General features: G+C 30.9%; 1 protein-coding gene across 3 annotated transcripts; it reads left to right on the plus strand.

Moving 5' to 3' along the window:
• The first annotated feature begins 6,948 nt into the window (after positions 1–6,948).
• Positions 6,949–13,412, plus strand: LOC118039162 (uncharacterized). Of its 3 annotated transcripts, none has more exons than XM_035045775.2 (11): positions 6,949–7,244; positions 7,984–8,059; positions 8,226–8,336; positions 8,415–8,531; positions 8,947–9,294; positions 9,720–10,042; positions 10,597–10,696; positions 10,782–10,841; positions 11,213–11,299; positions 11,982–12,122; positions 12,715–13,412. In XM_035045775.2, the coding sequence occupies exons 1-11, from the start codon at positions 7,123–7,125 to the stop codon at positions 13,042–13,044; spliced, it is 1,815 nt and encodes a 604-aa protein (XP_034901666.1). In that variant the 5' UTR covers positions 6,949–7,122; the 3' UTR covers positions 13,045–13,412. The 3 variants fall into 3 exon arrangements, with proteins under 3 accessions (XP_034901666.1, XP_034901665.1, XP_073266017.1); XM_035045774.2 differs by having other exon boundaries at positions 6,950–7,244; positions 8,941–9,294; XM_073409916.1 differs by lacking the exon at positions 6,949–7,244 and adding an exon at positions 7,276–7,680 and having other exon boundaries at positions 8,941–9,294.
• The last annotated feature ends 744 nt before the right edge of the window (positions 13,413–14,156 follow it).

The following is a 14,156-nucleotide window of genomic DNA, read 5'->3' on the forward strand; positions in this document are numbered from 1 at the left end:
GGTATCATCATCATCATTAGAACTATCTGCTTTTAGTTTCTTATCATGAATTGCCCGTGAATTAGAATTTCTTTCAATAAAATACACAAATAAAAATGGTAGAAAAATAGTGATTATCACAGGTCATTAAGAAGAACGATATTGAATTTATGTTTTCTTTGTATTAAAACTTTGTAGCGAGTTATTTCAAGTTAAAATTCTATTTAGAAATATTTTAGATTTAAAGGCATTTTGATCATATTTGAACACAAATATTCTTATATCCAATTCGAGTAAATATATACTATAAATACTACTAATTTTTTAAAAAGAAAAACCACATTTTAGCGAGTAAATCTCATTTAATTATAGTGATTTCTAATAAATTCATGTTTACAGTTTAAATGGTTCAACATAAAGTTCGATTAATTATAGGTATATTGCTGTTTAAAAAATATTAAAAGTTATAACTCTAGTTTTAGAAATATATGGATTGATATGATCTCTGTTGACATTGTTAATAAGCCTTTTCTCTTTCTCATTTGGAACTCGGCTATTGCCGTTTGGTACTGTGGTTGAATTTATTTTTCAGAAAATTTTAATTTTTTTTTTATTAAAATTGAAGTATAGTTTGTACTTTTTGGATCGTTTTGATGTGCTGATATCAAAAATAATTTTTAAAAAATAAAAAAATATTATTGGCATGCTTTTCAGTACGAAAAGCTATTTAAAAAACAACCATTAGCACATTCTCAAACACACGGTAAAGGTTGGAAACACGTGCATATCATCTTCAAGAACCTGAACGTGTCTGTAAAATAAGTCTTTTTGCAATCAAGTTGGGCCTGCACATTTTGCTCTTGTCTTGGTCCTGGGCAACTGGCTGTTTGTATTCAGGCCTCGTGCCTCCTGGCCCATAAATTTATTCAATTATTATATATCTTTTATAAAAATATAAAATTTTAGTAATTGGTATTAAATTTTATGTTGTTGCTAGAAAAGAGGAAAGAAGAAAATATTTTTGTATCTTTTTAATTATCCAAAAGATCAGATTAATCATTAAAATAATAAAAAAAATTGTGGTTACATGTTTGAAGAAATATAACTACAAGCTCGTTTAATATTGGAATATCAGTTTTTTTCAATGTAATTTATATTTAAAATATATTAAAATAATATTTTTTAAATTTTATTTTTTGATATTATCAAATCAAGATAATCTAAAACATAAAATAAATTAATTTAAAATAAAAAAAAATTAAAATTTTATAAAAATACTTTCCAACTTCAAAACCAAACAATAAGATTAATAGAGATGTAACCCCACCTACCTAAATTATGATCCCAATTGAAGTGCATAGAAACAGAAGGGGAGACTATACTCGAAAATTTATTGCCACAGAATTATTTTCTACATTATCGAACTTAAAGATAATTGAGTAAGAATGATGTTTGCAGACCCCACACAAACCATTTATTCATAATTAAAATCATTCTTTAGAGCCAGACCTGACAATTAGACCCAGACGCGCTTGTATCTAAGTTTTTTTTTTTTTTTTTTTTTTTAAAAAAAAAAAACATGCTCCCATCGACGATTGGAGCAAAAAGGCAGACATAATAAAGGTTCACAAGGTTCGTCCTTGAGAAAAAACGACACACGTGATTTGTTCACAAAATTTATGCTAGCCCAGCGAATAGCAACATATGTGATAAATAAAAAGATTTATTTAGATTGAAATCTCATATTTGAGCTTATGGGATGATTGATGTGGCAAATTTATATTTGATTTACCTTGTATTTTGATTTTTTTTATTGCTATAAATACGATTAAGATATAAAAAAGTATAATATTTTTTCACTGATATGTGATAGACCTATCTATGCATTTCTCTTTTTTAAAAAATAAAATTAAAAGAGCATATTCATGCAATTCAGAATAGATACTCATCATAAGTGTATCTTTCCTTTTCTTTATTGATTTTTTTTTTTTTCATTTTCATTGGACAGTACTTGCATGTCTCATGTATTTATTGTGTACATCATCTCAGACAAGGTACTCCTTAACTTCTCATCTACTATATACAGCGTGGTCGGTAGCTGGGCTCTCCTACAGCCAATAAACTTCCAATCTTTTCCACTCCATTAATGAAGAAGCGTGAGAAATTCAGGTTAGAGTGGGCAACTTTCTGCTCTCGTCGCTCAAACCTGGAAGCTCAGGCGAAGATTATAGAAGCGGCTAGGCTTCTTGGACATGACCTCTGTCGTCGAAGATGGTCCCCGGATCGCCAGTTTCAATAAAACATGAAAGAAGGTAAGGCTGCTTTTATGCACTCAATCTAGTAATTCCTTGGATAGCCATCTTGCAGATTGGCCCTAATAAAACAAGTACATGAACTTAATATGTGTGGACTCGACTTGTGATTGTCTCTCGTTTTGAGTACAGTACAGGACTGGGATATTTTTTTTTATTATTATTATTAACATGAGTGTTTGGGTCAGTTTACGCGTACCTCGATTAATCTATATGATTCTGAAGTTAACGACTATATATGCTTTTAAAGGCTCTAAAATTTATAGGACTCAAACTAATAACCTTTAAAAAAATAAATTTAAAACCTGATTAATTAAGTTTTATTCCTTAATATTACAACTAGGGTATTGATTGGTATTGTAAAGCCACGCCAATATTTACAAGTATGGAGGAAAACTTAATATATAATCTGAGAAATGTTTATAAGGGTGTTCAGGGGAAATCAAAACTTTTTTCATGCAGGAACAATGGGTTGACCTTGGCAATGTACTTCTATCCAAAACAAAGGAAAACTAGATTTCTAGTCCTGCTATTAGCAGCGGGTAAAAAAAATTTCAATGTAAAAAAATCTTAAAATCCGAGTTATTGATTCAATTTATAATTTAAATAATATGATTAAAATAATAATACAATATTAATAAATAAATAAATAAATAAAAAGTTAAAAGATCTTGATCTCAGTCAACTCAAATTATTAAACAACTTAATGATAAAGGGAAACATAAAAAAATAAAAATAAAAAACAACAAGAAAAAACTTGGTTAAACCGGGTTAACTCGCAACCTTTGTGATCATGGACATAAGATTTGGATAATCTCATAGAAAAAAGTGCAGGAAAAAAAATTTGAATACCAATTCCTAATAAATCAAATGAAAATATAATAACTTCATAAAAAGAAAAAGAAAAAGAAAAAAAGTGAAGCTCAATCTTAGCAAATAAAGTGTTGAATGATGAAAATTAAGAAAAAAAAAATTTAAAAAGGTAAAAAAACTCAATTTGAGCCCATTTGGGTTAAATACAAAATCTTAGACCTAGCCATGAATACCAGGGTGGACACGTTTCGAAAGCAAATTGAATAATATTATGAAGCTTAATTATCGAACAATGTAATGTTGAAGGAAAAAAAAAAGAGAGATTTAATTTGAAAAAGTAATGGAAAAAATATGAGTAAACTCAAGTTAACCTACAAACCTCGTGACCATGGAAATTATGAAATCCTTGAACCAAATTCAATTAAGAAGCTTAATTCTCAATCAATTTAATTTTGAAGGATGAAATCATGAAAAAAATTATTAATTTAGAAAACCTAAAAAAAAAAAAGATAACAATAAAAAGAATGAGAATCAAATTTGATATGAAAAAAAAAAACAATCTAAAAAATATTCTCAAATAAAATAAATAGCAATTAAAATAATGAAGACCAAGTTTAAGAAATAAGAAAATGAAAGGGGGTGAAATTGAAAATCAATTATAATTGTATAGCCTTATTAAAAATAAAAAATTATAATAAAAAAAATGGGGACCAAATCTTAAATATTAAAAATTAAAAGGGAGTGAGATTGAAAACCATTTGTAATTTTTTGGCTTTTTCAAAATTAAAAAAAAAAGTAATAAAAAGAATAAAAATCAAATGTGAAGGGATAATAAATTGGAGGGGTGAGTCTGGTTATTTGAAAAAGTTGATGTGGAATTCAAGGATAGAGAGAGATAAAGAGAAGGAAAAAAAAAAAGATATGGTCACTAAAGATCTACAAAAATAAACTTTGAAAAGAATCTCTCATCACCTAAGAAAATAAACTTTAAAAGGTTGCCTTAAAGCTTACAAGGTATATAAAATATAGATCAGAAAAATCTTATTAGCTACTAATCATGACTATGTAGACTTTCAACAAGAATATGAGGTTTTATAAGTGCTAGTCTAAAGTATAACTTATTAAGAAACCATTAATTTATCAATGATAACTAAGAGAAAATTATGTGTAAGAAGGTGTTATGTAATAAGACGATGAGTGTAAAATAATATTTAATTCAAAGAATAATGAATAATGAATGAGATTAATAAAGATGAATGATGTATGAAATGTGACATAATGTGTGTGTGTGTTTAGGCTAATAAGCATAAAATATATCAAAAGCATATAGAGTATATTATCCTAAAAATTAAACAAATAAAGCTTAGTCTTAAATTCTAGGTGGAGTAGCATTTTGTCGGAAACATCTTGATGAACTGATTATATACAAAATTGTAAAATGAAAAAATGTATTGCCACCTAGTTTTTTTTGTTACTAGAAGACTTAATTAGCCTTTCAAAGATTTTTAAGTAAGAAATTAGTTATGCTAAAGGAAAAAAGAAAATCACTCTCAAATATCCTACTTAAGGTAAGCAACAACTTAATCCCTTAATTCTAACTTATATATATATATATGTTTTTTTTATTCGGTCTTTCTACTTCTGATTTCTCATTTTTTTTCTTGATTTATTTTATCAAAATATTTATAGTTTTGAATTTTATCTTTAAATGAAGTTTATGATTTTTTTAAAATAATAATAATATTAATTTCATTTTGGTCCCTTTTCTTTTGATTTTTTATTTGTTTTCTTTGTCATTTTATCAAAGTTTTTATAGTTTTTTAATTTTATCATTCAAATCAAGTTTATGATTTTTATTATTTCAATAATAATAATAGTTATAGTGGTGTAGTAGTAATAGTAGTAATGAACTAATAACGATAATTATACTAATTGTAATAATAATAGTAATAGTAATAGTAATAGTAATAATGACAATGATACTAACAATATTACTAATAATACTACTAATAGTGATAATAATGTTAATAATAGTGGTAATAATAATAGTTTATTATCATGGTTATAATGATGGTGATAATTGTGATAATAATATTATTAATAGTAATAATTGTGATAATAATAGTGACAACAACAACAATGATAATAGTGGTAATAATAAAAATAAAAATATTAAAAATAGTAATAATAATAATAAAACCAATAATAATACTATTAATTGTGATAATAAATATGGTAGTAATAATAGTTTTTTTTTTTTATGATAATAATAGTTGCAATGATAGTAATAATTGTGATAGTAATAGTAATAATAATACAAATAGTAATGATAATAAAAATAGTAACAAATAATATTATTAGTAGTTAGGATGATAATGATAATAATAATAATAGTTTATTATGATGGTAATAGTGGTGATTACGATATTAATAATTGTGGTGATGACGACAACTACAACAATAACAGTAATAATAGTGATAATAGTAATGATAATAACAATAATAATAATAATAATGATAATGATATTGATGCTATTAATAGTAATGATAATAGTGAATAGTAGTAGTGGTGGTGGTGGTGGTGATGATGATGTATAATAATAATCCTAATAGGGCTAATAATAATAATAAAACAATTTGTAATATTAGTAATAATCAAATGATAATAATAATAATAATATTGGTGATGGTGGTGGTAGTGGTAATAATGCTAATAATAGTTATAATAATTGTATTGATAATAGTAATATTAGTAGTAGTAGTAGTAGTAGTAGTAACAATTTGTTAGAATAATAATAGTAGTAGTTGTAACAACAACAACAACAACAACAACAACAATAATAACAATAGTGATAAGAATAAAAATAATGACAGTAATATCATAAGAATAAAAATAATGACAGTAATAATAATGATTATGATAATAATTGTGATAGTAGTAGTAGTAATAGTGATAATTGTAATGATAATAATAATGATAATTCATCATTCAATGTTAAATTTATTGGGAGATTGAGTTTCATCTATTATATATATTTTTTTTATGTATGGTATTTCCATTTCCAGTCTAATACCCTTGATTACGGGTTTCAAAAGTTGATGCGACCTAATGTTCTTTTTTTTTTTTTGGCCTTATTATTTTTTATTTTTTTTTATTTCATCAACATTAGATTTTAAAAATAAAAACTGGTGATTCAGATTTTCTTTGAACCTATTAAATAAACCAATTCACATCAAAATAATTTTTTTATATAATTTTGTTGGAAACTCGCACTAGAAAAAGATCTAAGTTAAGGGATTTCAAGATTTATCTTCTTACTCAGGATTAATAACATTAAAAAAAATCTCCATACTCTTTATTTTTCTCTTTTATATTTTTTAAAATTTAGTTTGGCATGCGACATATCATGGGCTAATAGACCAATACTTATTATTTTGAGACATCAAGTGAGTGTTTAGGAGTTAGTTTCAATTTGATTTTTTTTTTTTTTGTTAAAATTTGATTTATTTTTAAATGAATTATTTTAATATTTTTAAATAGTTTTGATGTATTGATATAAAAAATAAATTGATGAAAAATAATATTTTTTTAAATAAAAAATATTTTAAAAATAAGAGCACCAAGACGCAACCTCATGTTCTATTTCAAAAAGAAAAAATATACAATACGTCCTCCTTTTTCACGCCTCTCTCAACGGTCCTCTGCACGTCGTTGGCAGTGAGAGACAGGATGATCAGGTGAAATAAATATAGAGAGAGTCACATAATAAATGCACCCAACAACTAGAAAGTGATTGAATTTAATTATGTTGCAGAAAACTATATTCATGGTCCCCAAATTGTTTGTGGTGGTAACTGTTTGATGAGCATAGTACTACTAGTATTATTTAGTTTCCGCATTCAAAGTTTCATCTTTATACAATCATAAATACCCATTTTAAAACATTTTTCCAAACTCCTGCTTCCCATTTCAGTTACAATATTTGTTACATTTTAATATCCATTTTGTGGTGCGTTTATGAGGAATAGTGAAATGGATGGTTTGAGTGTAGATGGGGATGGAGAAAGAGCTAAAAATAGAGAGAATGGAGGCTCTTGGCCACCTCCGCGCAGTCATGTACAACACAGGCGCTCTAAAAGGCATGGTTTATATATATATATATATATATATATATATATATATATATATATAGTTAACTATTTTTGCTTCTTTGTATTTGTTGTAAGTCATTGTTGTCCATGACATGTTGACTCTAAGTTGGCAAGTATATTGCAAGATCTTGTCTTTAGATTCCTAGTGTTCTTTTTTTTTTTTCTCAGTAAATTTAATTCGGGGAAGGAGATGATCTTTTGAATTTTGGGGTGGGTTCGGATATGAATAAGAAGATTTTAAGTTCAACTTCATAGATGGAATGGAAATTTTGGGATCTAAGAGTTGATTAATGATGGAAAAGGAGACATGTATTCTCTTGTTGTAGGGACTAGGAATAATGGAGTTCGCTTGAGCTAATTGCTATGAAGGTTTTTGTTAGTGGTAAGGGCTAATTGTATGTGCCACGCAATAAACTCTAAGAAGGTAAGTGATAGAATCAATGAGTTTTTTCAGGCACTGGAAAGGGATTGATATGATGGCAACATCAAGATAGGCTGTTTCACTTTGTCTTTACTTGATAGTTTTTCCAGTTTCTGGTTTTCCTTTGAACTCTCAGCGGTTTTAAAATGAAAAACATAGGACTATCGTCATGATCCTATGAATGATAGGTAGCTTTACCACAAAAATGATTTCTGCAATCAATGCAGTTGTGATTTTATATGGTCAATATATTGAATAATGCAATGATCTTATTCATCTTTTTGACCTTCTGGCGTTTCATTTCAGTGCATCTGAAAGGAACTCAGTCATTTCAGGGGGTCGAGTTTTGCATTCCTTAAAGAAGGATCAGAATGAAATTCATGTGAGACTGAAAGTTTTCGCACTTTTATTTTGTTTTGTTTTAGTCCCATGTTATCGTTTTTACTTGCAAGTTACGGAGAAATTAAACCTGTTAGATGATCAAAGCTTAGAACCAATGAAAATACAACGAGATAGCTTACCACCAGTTTTTCCCCTGAATATAACAGATGTTGCCACTTTCAACAAGGGCTCATAGAACACAAAGTCCTCTCCATGATTACCCCATTTGTAACGACAAAAATGGTTCTTCTAACCACCGAGCCTCCTTGGAAAAAGATGTAAGCACTGGATTAGATGTCTGTTTCCTTTATATATGTAAGTTTGAATCTGGTTTTATCCACAAAACTGGCTTGCAGATTGAGCAGCTGCAATTACGATTGCAGCAGGAGAAATCTATTCGCATGGTGCTCGAGAAATCAATGGGCCGAGTTTCTAGTACTTTATCTCCTGGTCATAGGCATTTTTCTACTCAGGTAAATTCATCTTTGAGAGGATGAATTCCCAACTCAGTTGAATTTGGAGCAACTAATATCAAAGACAAACGGTTATTTCATATTTTAATTAACATATGGATGCAAAAACAATACGAAGTTATACCAAGGTGTGAAGAAGATTTCTATCCAACCATAGCAAAACCTGTCGTGCATTTCAATTTCAGTGTTCAGGATATGTTATAGTTTAATTGTTTTGAGATGCTCCATTTTTGTACATTCTGAGGCTTCGTACTCGATAGCATATGCATTGTTTTCCAATACTTTGACTATCAAATGCATGCATTCTCGAAGTTGGTTAGATCAACATGTATTTGCTTCATGTTCGTCCAATTAAATTCACGAGTTGTGACACGGTGAGCTTGGAAATGACCTGCAAATTATTGGTTAGTGCCAGACAAAAGAGTTGATTGCAGAGATTGAGTTACTAGAAGAAGAGGTTGCAAACCGTGAGCAGCAAATGCTCTCCATCTACAGGAATGTTTTTGAAAGTTGTGTTAGCCGGGCACCATCTAAGCAAAACTCAGGCATGCCGTCTCCTGCCCATATAAAGCATGCATCCAGGAAACACCCAAGTGTTATCTCAAGTGCCTTCTGCTCCTCAAAAAAGTTCCCTTTACTACCTTTGCAAGCTCTAGTTTCACCAGCTGAGTCAGGGAAAAGAACCCCTAAAGCCAGTGATGCTCCATCATCCCATGGAAAAAGTGACATTCATTCTGAGAAGAACTGTTACAACCTGGTTAAGGTAAGATATGTATGTGCAAGTACATACATAAGTGTAGTTATTCAATGTTTTTTCTTCCCCTGAAATGATCTTTATAAAATAAGCGGTTCATCAATATCATGAGGAGCACAACTAGAACATCTGATTTGTATAGATTACTCTCTAACCTTTCCCTTCGTTACTTGTCTATATATATATATATATATATATATATATATATATATATATATATTATTTTTTTTTTTTTTTTGCCGTTCTGGTTACTGGTCTTTGATCTATTCCACGTGATCTTTCATGATCAGAAAAATGAAATAAAGGGGTTCATTTGCTCTTCCTGCATAAGTTGTAAAAGTTTCCTGTGCTTCAGGCAACCAGGTTACTGTGTTTTTTCATGTCATTCCATTTGTTATCTAAACTCTAAACCTTTTCATTGCAACTATTTCCAGGTTCATGAGAGAGTACCAGCCGCAGAGAAAACTTATGTGCTGCAAACTCTGAAAGATCATCTTTATCAGTGCCCCAGCAAGTTGTCTGAAGAGATGGTCAGGTGTATGGCTGCAGTATATTACTGGCTCTGTAGTGCAGAATCTGTAGCTCCTGGAAAAAACAGATCACCTTTATTGTCAAGGTCTTCCACAAATGTTATACTTCCCGGACGTGGTATCGGAGAGGTTCGAGATTGGTCTTGCAAATCCATGGTAGAAATATCTTGGATATCAAATGATAAAAGTCAGTTCTCTCGTGCATCTTATGCCATCAACAATTATAGGTGAGTTTTCAATTCCTAGTTATGAAAAAGGAGAACAAAGTAAACAATTTATCCCTTTCCTCCTCCAGAAGTGAATGTGTCCATTAGAAGATGAATTGGAAGAACCTTGGATACTCTGTTTAAGCTTCAGTGTTTGCAACCCCAAATTAAATTTAGGTTATACGTGCTCAAGAAAATATGAAGTGTTATATGCTGTATGTATATCTCTGCCTATTGAAATTGATATTTTTTGCAACATCCCATCCTCTCCCCTGTATTTTGTGTATTTTCGCATGTATACTTGGAAACTACAAAATTTTAGAGTTAGAAGACGGACACATATAGAATGTAGTTCTGAAAAATTTTGGATATGGATTATGCACATAATGCACGCATGCATCTACTACAATGTTACAGTACCCAGAGTGGAATCTGGTTCTTGGTGCAATATATTTAGATAGGACCACGGGCACACTTGGATTTGTTTTTTATTCTATCCTCATGTCATTTAAGTAGATTCTATCTCAAGGTGATAGGGTGAAGCTATAATTTTGTTTTCATCTTTCCAATTTCAGAGCTCTAGTGGAGCAACTGGAAAGGGTGACAGTGACTCGGATGGAAAACAGTGCGAAAACTGCATTTTGGATCAATGTGTATAATTCGCTTGTTATGCATGTAATAATCGGATGACTGGTTGTTTGTTCTGGATTACCTATCTAATTATTTTTTTTTATGTAAGAGGTTCTTTTTTCTTTGCCAGGCACATTTAGCATATGGAATTCCCCACAGCTCTCTTAGGAGGCTAGCCTTGTTTCACAAGGTAGTGCACTTTTTTGTTTTATGTCGAAGTACAATTGGCCATTGACGGAAATCAAATTGATAGACTGATAGTGTTCTTGCATCCATTGTCTATGAAATTATAAATCTCTTTTGTGGACAGTGTTCTTGCATCCATTGTCGAGTTGTGGGTGCACAGAAATTTAATGTCAAACCATGTCCTTTTAATCTAAACCTGTTGGAGAGAATGTACCAAAGTACCAAAGTTCTACTTTAGGACATGGAGAGAAACTATGAAGGGTTGTACATGGTTTCTGTGGCTTCCTCCCAGTTCTTCTTCTTCTTCTTTTTTCTGAAATTGTTGTATGCTCTTTATGGGGAATGAAAATTGATGGGCTTTTCTGTATAGTGCAGGCTGCTTACAACATTGGTGGCCATATCATTAGTGCAAATTCCATAGAGCAGTCAATATTTTGCCTCCGTACACCCCGAGTTGGAAGGGTAAGCACTTTGCTTTCATCATTTAGAAGAATCTATGGATTAGGCTAACACTGTCAGGAATTGTCAATAATTGAATATATTTAAGCCTATGAGCTCTTTCCTGGTGTTGCTTGGTCCGCCATATCTATCGTTTAAGAGTTCTTACCTGGAATCTGTTGGTTTTTTCTCCTGTTTGAAGACATCATATAGTCATTACCGAAAGAACCTCTTAATATGTGCAGTTGCATTTTGATATTGCATTAGACTTGATTCTTTTTACAGGCATCTTGAGAATTTACACCTGAGTCTTCTCCTTCTTTAGAAGGGCTGCAAGGTGATTGCAGTTCATTGTTTGAATGCCAATGGCTTTACCATGCTGTTCTGCCACAAGCCCTGTTTACACTTTTAACCTAAGAGTCAGCTGCACTTTTTTGGGTTGCACACATCTTATCAAAAAGCCATGCTTTCAGTTTTCAATCTCACATATCTGATCAAGAAAAAATTCTTAGGTTACTGCTCAGGATCAATTAGAGTGAAGTTTATTCTTTTCTCTTGTAAGCGTTAAGAATCCATCAGTTACTTCTGATTTAATAGGTCCTTGAGGTAGTTTTACTTGATTCATTATCCATACATGGTTCTTTTATCTGGATCAATGGAATTCCCCTAAACATGGTTCTTTTATCTGCTTTTGTATGGATTACAGTGGTTTGAGACCATTCTTTCCACTGCCTTGCGGAAAAAATCTGGTGAAGAAAGGCAACTTATTAGTTCCAGATTTGGTCCATCAGATCCCCAAGCGCTGGTCTGCTTTTCCCTCTGCACCGGTGCCTTTTCTGATCCCGCGGTAACTTCTCACATGCATTACTTTTTTCTTTTACAAGTATTCATTATGTTGCAATGGATAAATTACAAGATTGAAATTGACATGCTGCTTTGAAATTGGTTGATCCAAACTGTTTCTTTCATGGTGTCCCAAATATTGCCTTTTCCTTTTCAATTTGCAGCATTTATGCAGCTTTGTTCCACATGTTTTCTTTTTGTTTTTTGGTCTGATGTTTATATACCCGTACTTGCACTATTAAACGATGCTGCCTAACATGGCTGACTGCATGAGCTAGAAAATTATACGCAAAAACCCTATATACGAAATTTGAACTGTTGAAGAAATGTTCCCAGAATAATGGAAGAAGTAAAGGTGAATATAATGATTAGAGCTATGTTGTCCACTGAAACATCTACTTACAGAAAAGCTAGGTTTTTATTTGAACTCAGTTTCTACCCTAAATAAACTTATTTATTCAATTTCTTAGCATCTAGCCAACCAATGGGGACGTTTCTGAGGTTTGAAGTCACATGCATAATCTAGCAAAACACATTGCGTGCCAACTGATATATCACAGCAAGTGATAGGACTTGTTGCTTGTCACATTTTGCAGCTAAAAGTCTACACAGCATCAAATGTTAAAGAAGAACTAGAAGTCGCTAAACGAGAGTTTCTTGAAACGAATGTGGTTGTGAGGAAGTCAAAAAAAGTGTTCTTACCCAAGGTGCTGGAAAGGTTTGCTAAGGAAGCTTCAATCAACTTGGATGATCTTCTCAAGTGGGTCGCTGAAAATGTTGACAATAAGCTCCATGATTCAATACAGAAATGCATCGATCATAAATCAAACAAAAAGTCATCTCAGGCTGTAGAGTGGTTACCTTACAGTTCAAGGTTCCGGTACGTGTTCTCGAAGGACTTAACAGAGAAGCCATGCTGGGTATGAACTTCTTTCTAGATGCCTAACTTAACGAGGAGTTTCAGTGTCCTTATGATCATGAGCCATTAATCGAGCCTTGCTTGGCTCGGCAAGGAGGGACATGATCAGTAACTGTGATCCACATTTGTACATCAGGGTATTTTAGATATCAGTTTGTAGTCCAAAAATCCAGTGTTTTAGATTTTCTCCGATGCAGTACAGTTTCACTTGTTCCCTGTAATGAGCTCAACGCCATGGTTTCATGAGATGAGCCAGTGCCGGTGCCGGTGCCGGTGCCGGGTTGAGCTGTTAATTGGTGATGCCTAGCTGTGATATCCACGTTATGTTGCGTTAACAAAATGGAAACCGTGTTCAAATTAGTTTGTTTTCTTAGATATTCTTTACATCTTTACATATGCATAGAAAAATATTTTCCTCATCATAAGAATATTGTTCATTTTTTTTTTTATCTATTTATAATTGTTTTAAGAGAGAAAATTCAATCTAATTAAATGAAATTAAATTCAAGAATAAACACCACAACAATAGATAAGTCTTACTATTAGAGTGCTATTAATAATAAAATTTGATTTCATTCTTATATTAATAAAGATATATAAGAAAAATAATAAATAGTAGGATGGTTTATTATAAAATTTGATTAAAGTGTCATAAACTAGCAGATCTTAAAAGATATTACCCATCTAATAATCCCAACAAGTCCTAAGAACATATTGAACAAAAAAAATGGTGATAATCTGATAATAACAGGTACGAGGTTGGAAAGCTCGGGCAAGAATAAAATGGGAAGATCAGAGAAATTCCAGCAACGTTTAGTAAAATACGGGACAAGCAATTTAGTGATAGAATATTACAGCTATCTGTTTTCCTTCCAACATGGGCTCCAAAAAAGCGTATTTCTTCATGCAACCACGATGCTACAAGCCATTCATCAATCGCTGTGTATGCAAGGGGAGCATTTTCCCGGCAACATTAATAAGATTTCTATCTCGGTTCAGTTTTCTTGATTAATTTTCTATTAGTTCTCTTGATTTTCTTGGTTAATTAGTTTTTTTGAACACCTATATTTTTAATAATACTTAAAAAAGGTGGTGGCAATATATTGAAAGAGATCTGAA

This window comes from Populus alba, chromosome 1, assembly GCF_005239225.2.
Source record: "Populus alba chromosome 1, ASM523922v2, whole genome shotgun sequence".
Lineage (NCBI taxonomy): Eukaryota > Viridiplantae > Streptophyta > Magnoliopsida > Malpighiales > Salicaceae > Populus > Populus alba.

Bases quoted from the DNA above. Each gene is read 5' to 3' on its own strand.
- LOC118039162 (XM_035045774.2), top strand. From the start codon at position 7,123: ATGAGGAATAGTGAAATGGATGGTTTGAGTGTAGATGGGGATGGAGAA. The intron at 9,295-9,719 runs GTAAGATATGTA...AACTATTTCCAG, and splicing joins ACTGTTACAACCTGGTTAAG to GTTCATGAGAGAGTACCAGC. The intron at 12,123-12,714 runs GTAACTTCTCAC...CACATTTTGCAG, and splicing joins GTGCCTTTTCTGATCCCGCG to CTAAAAGTCTACACAGCATC.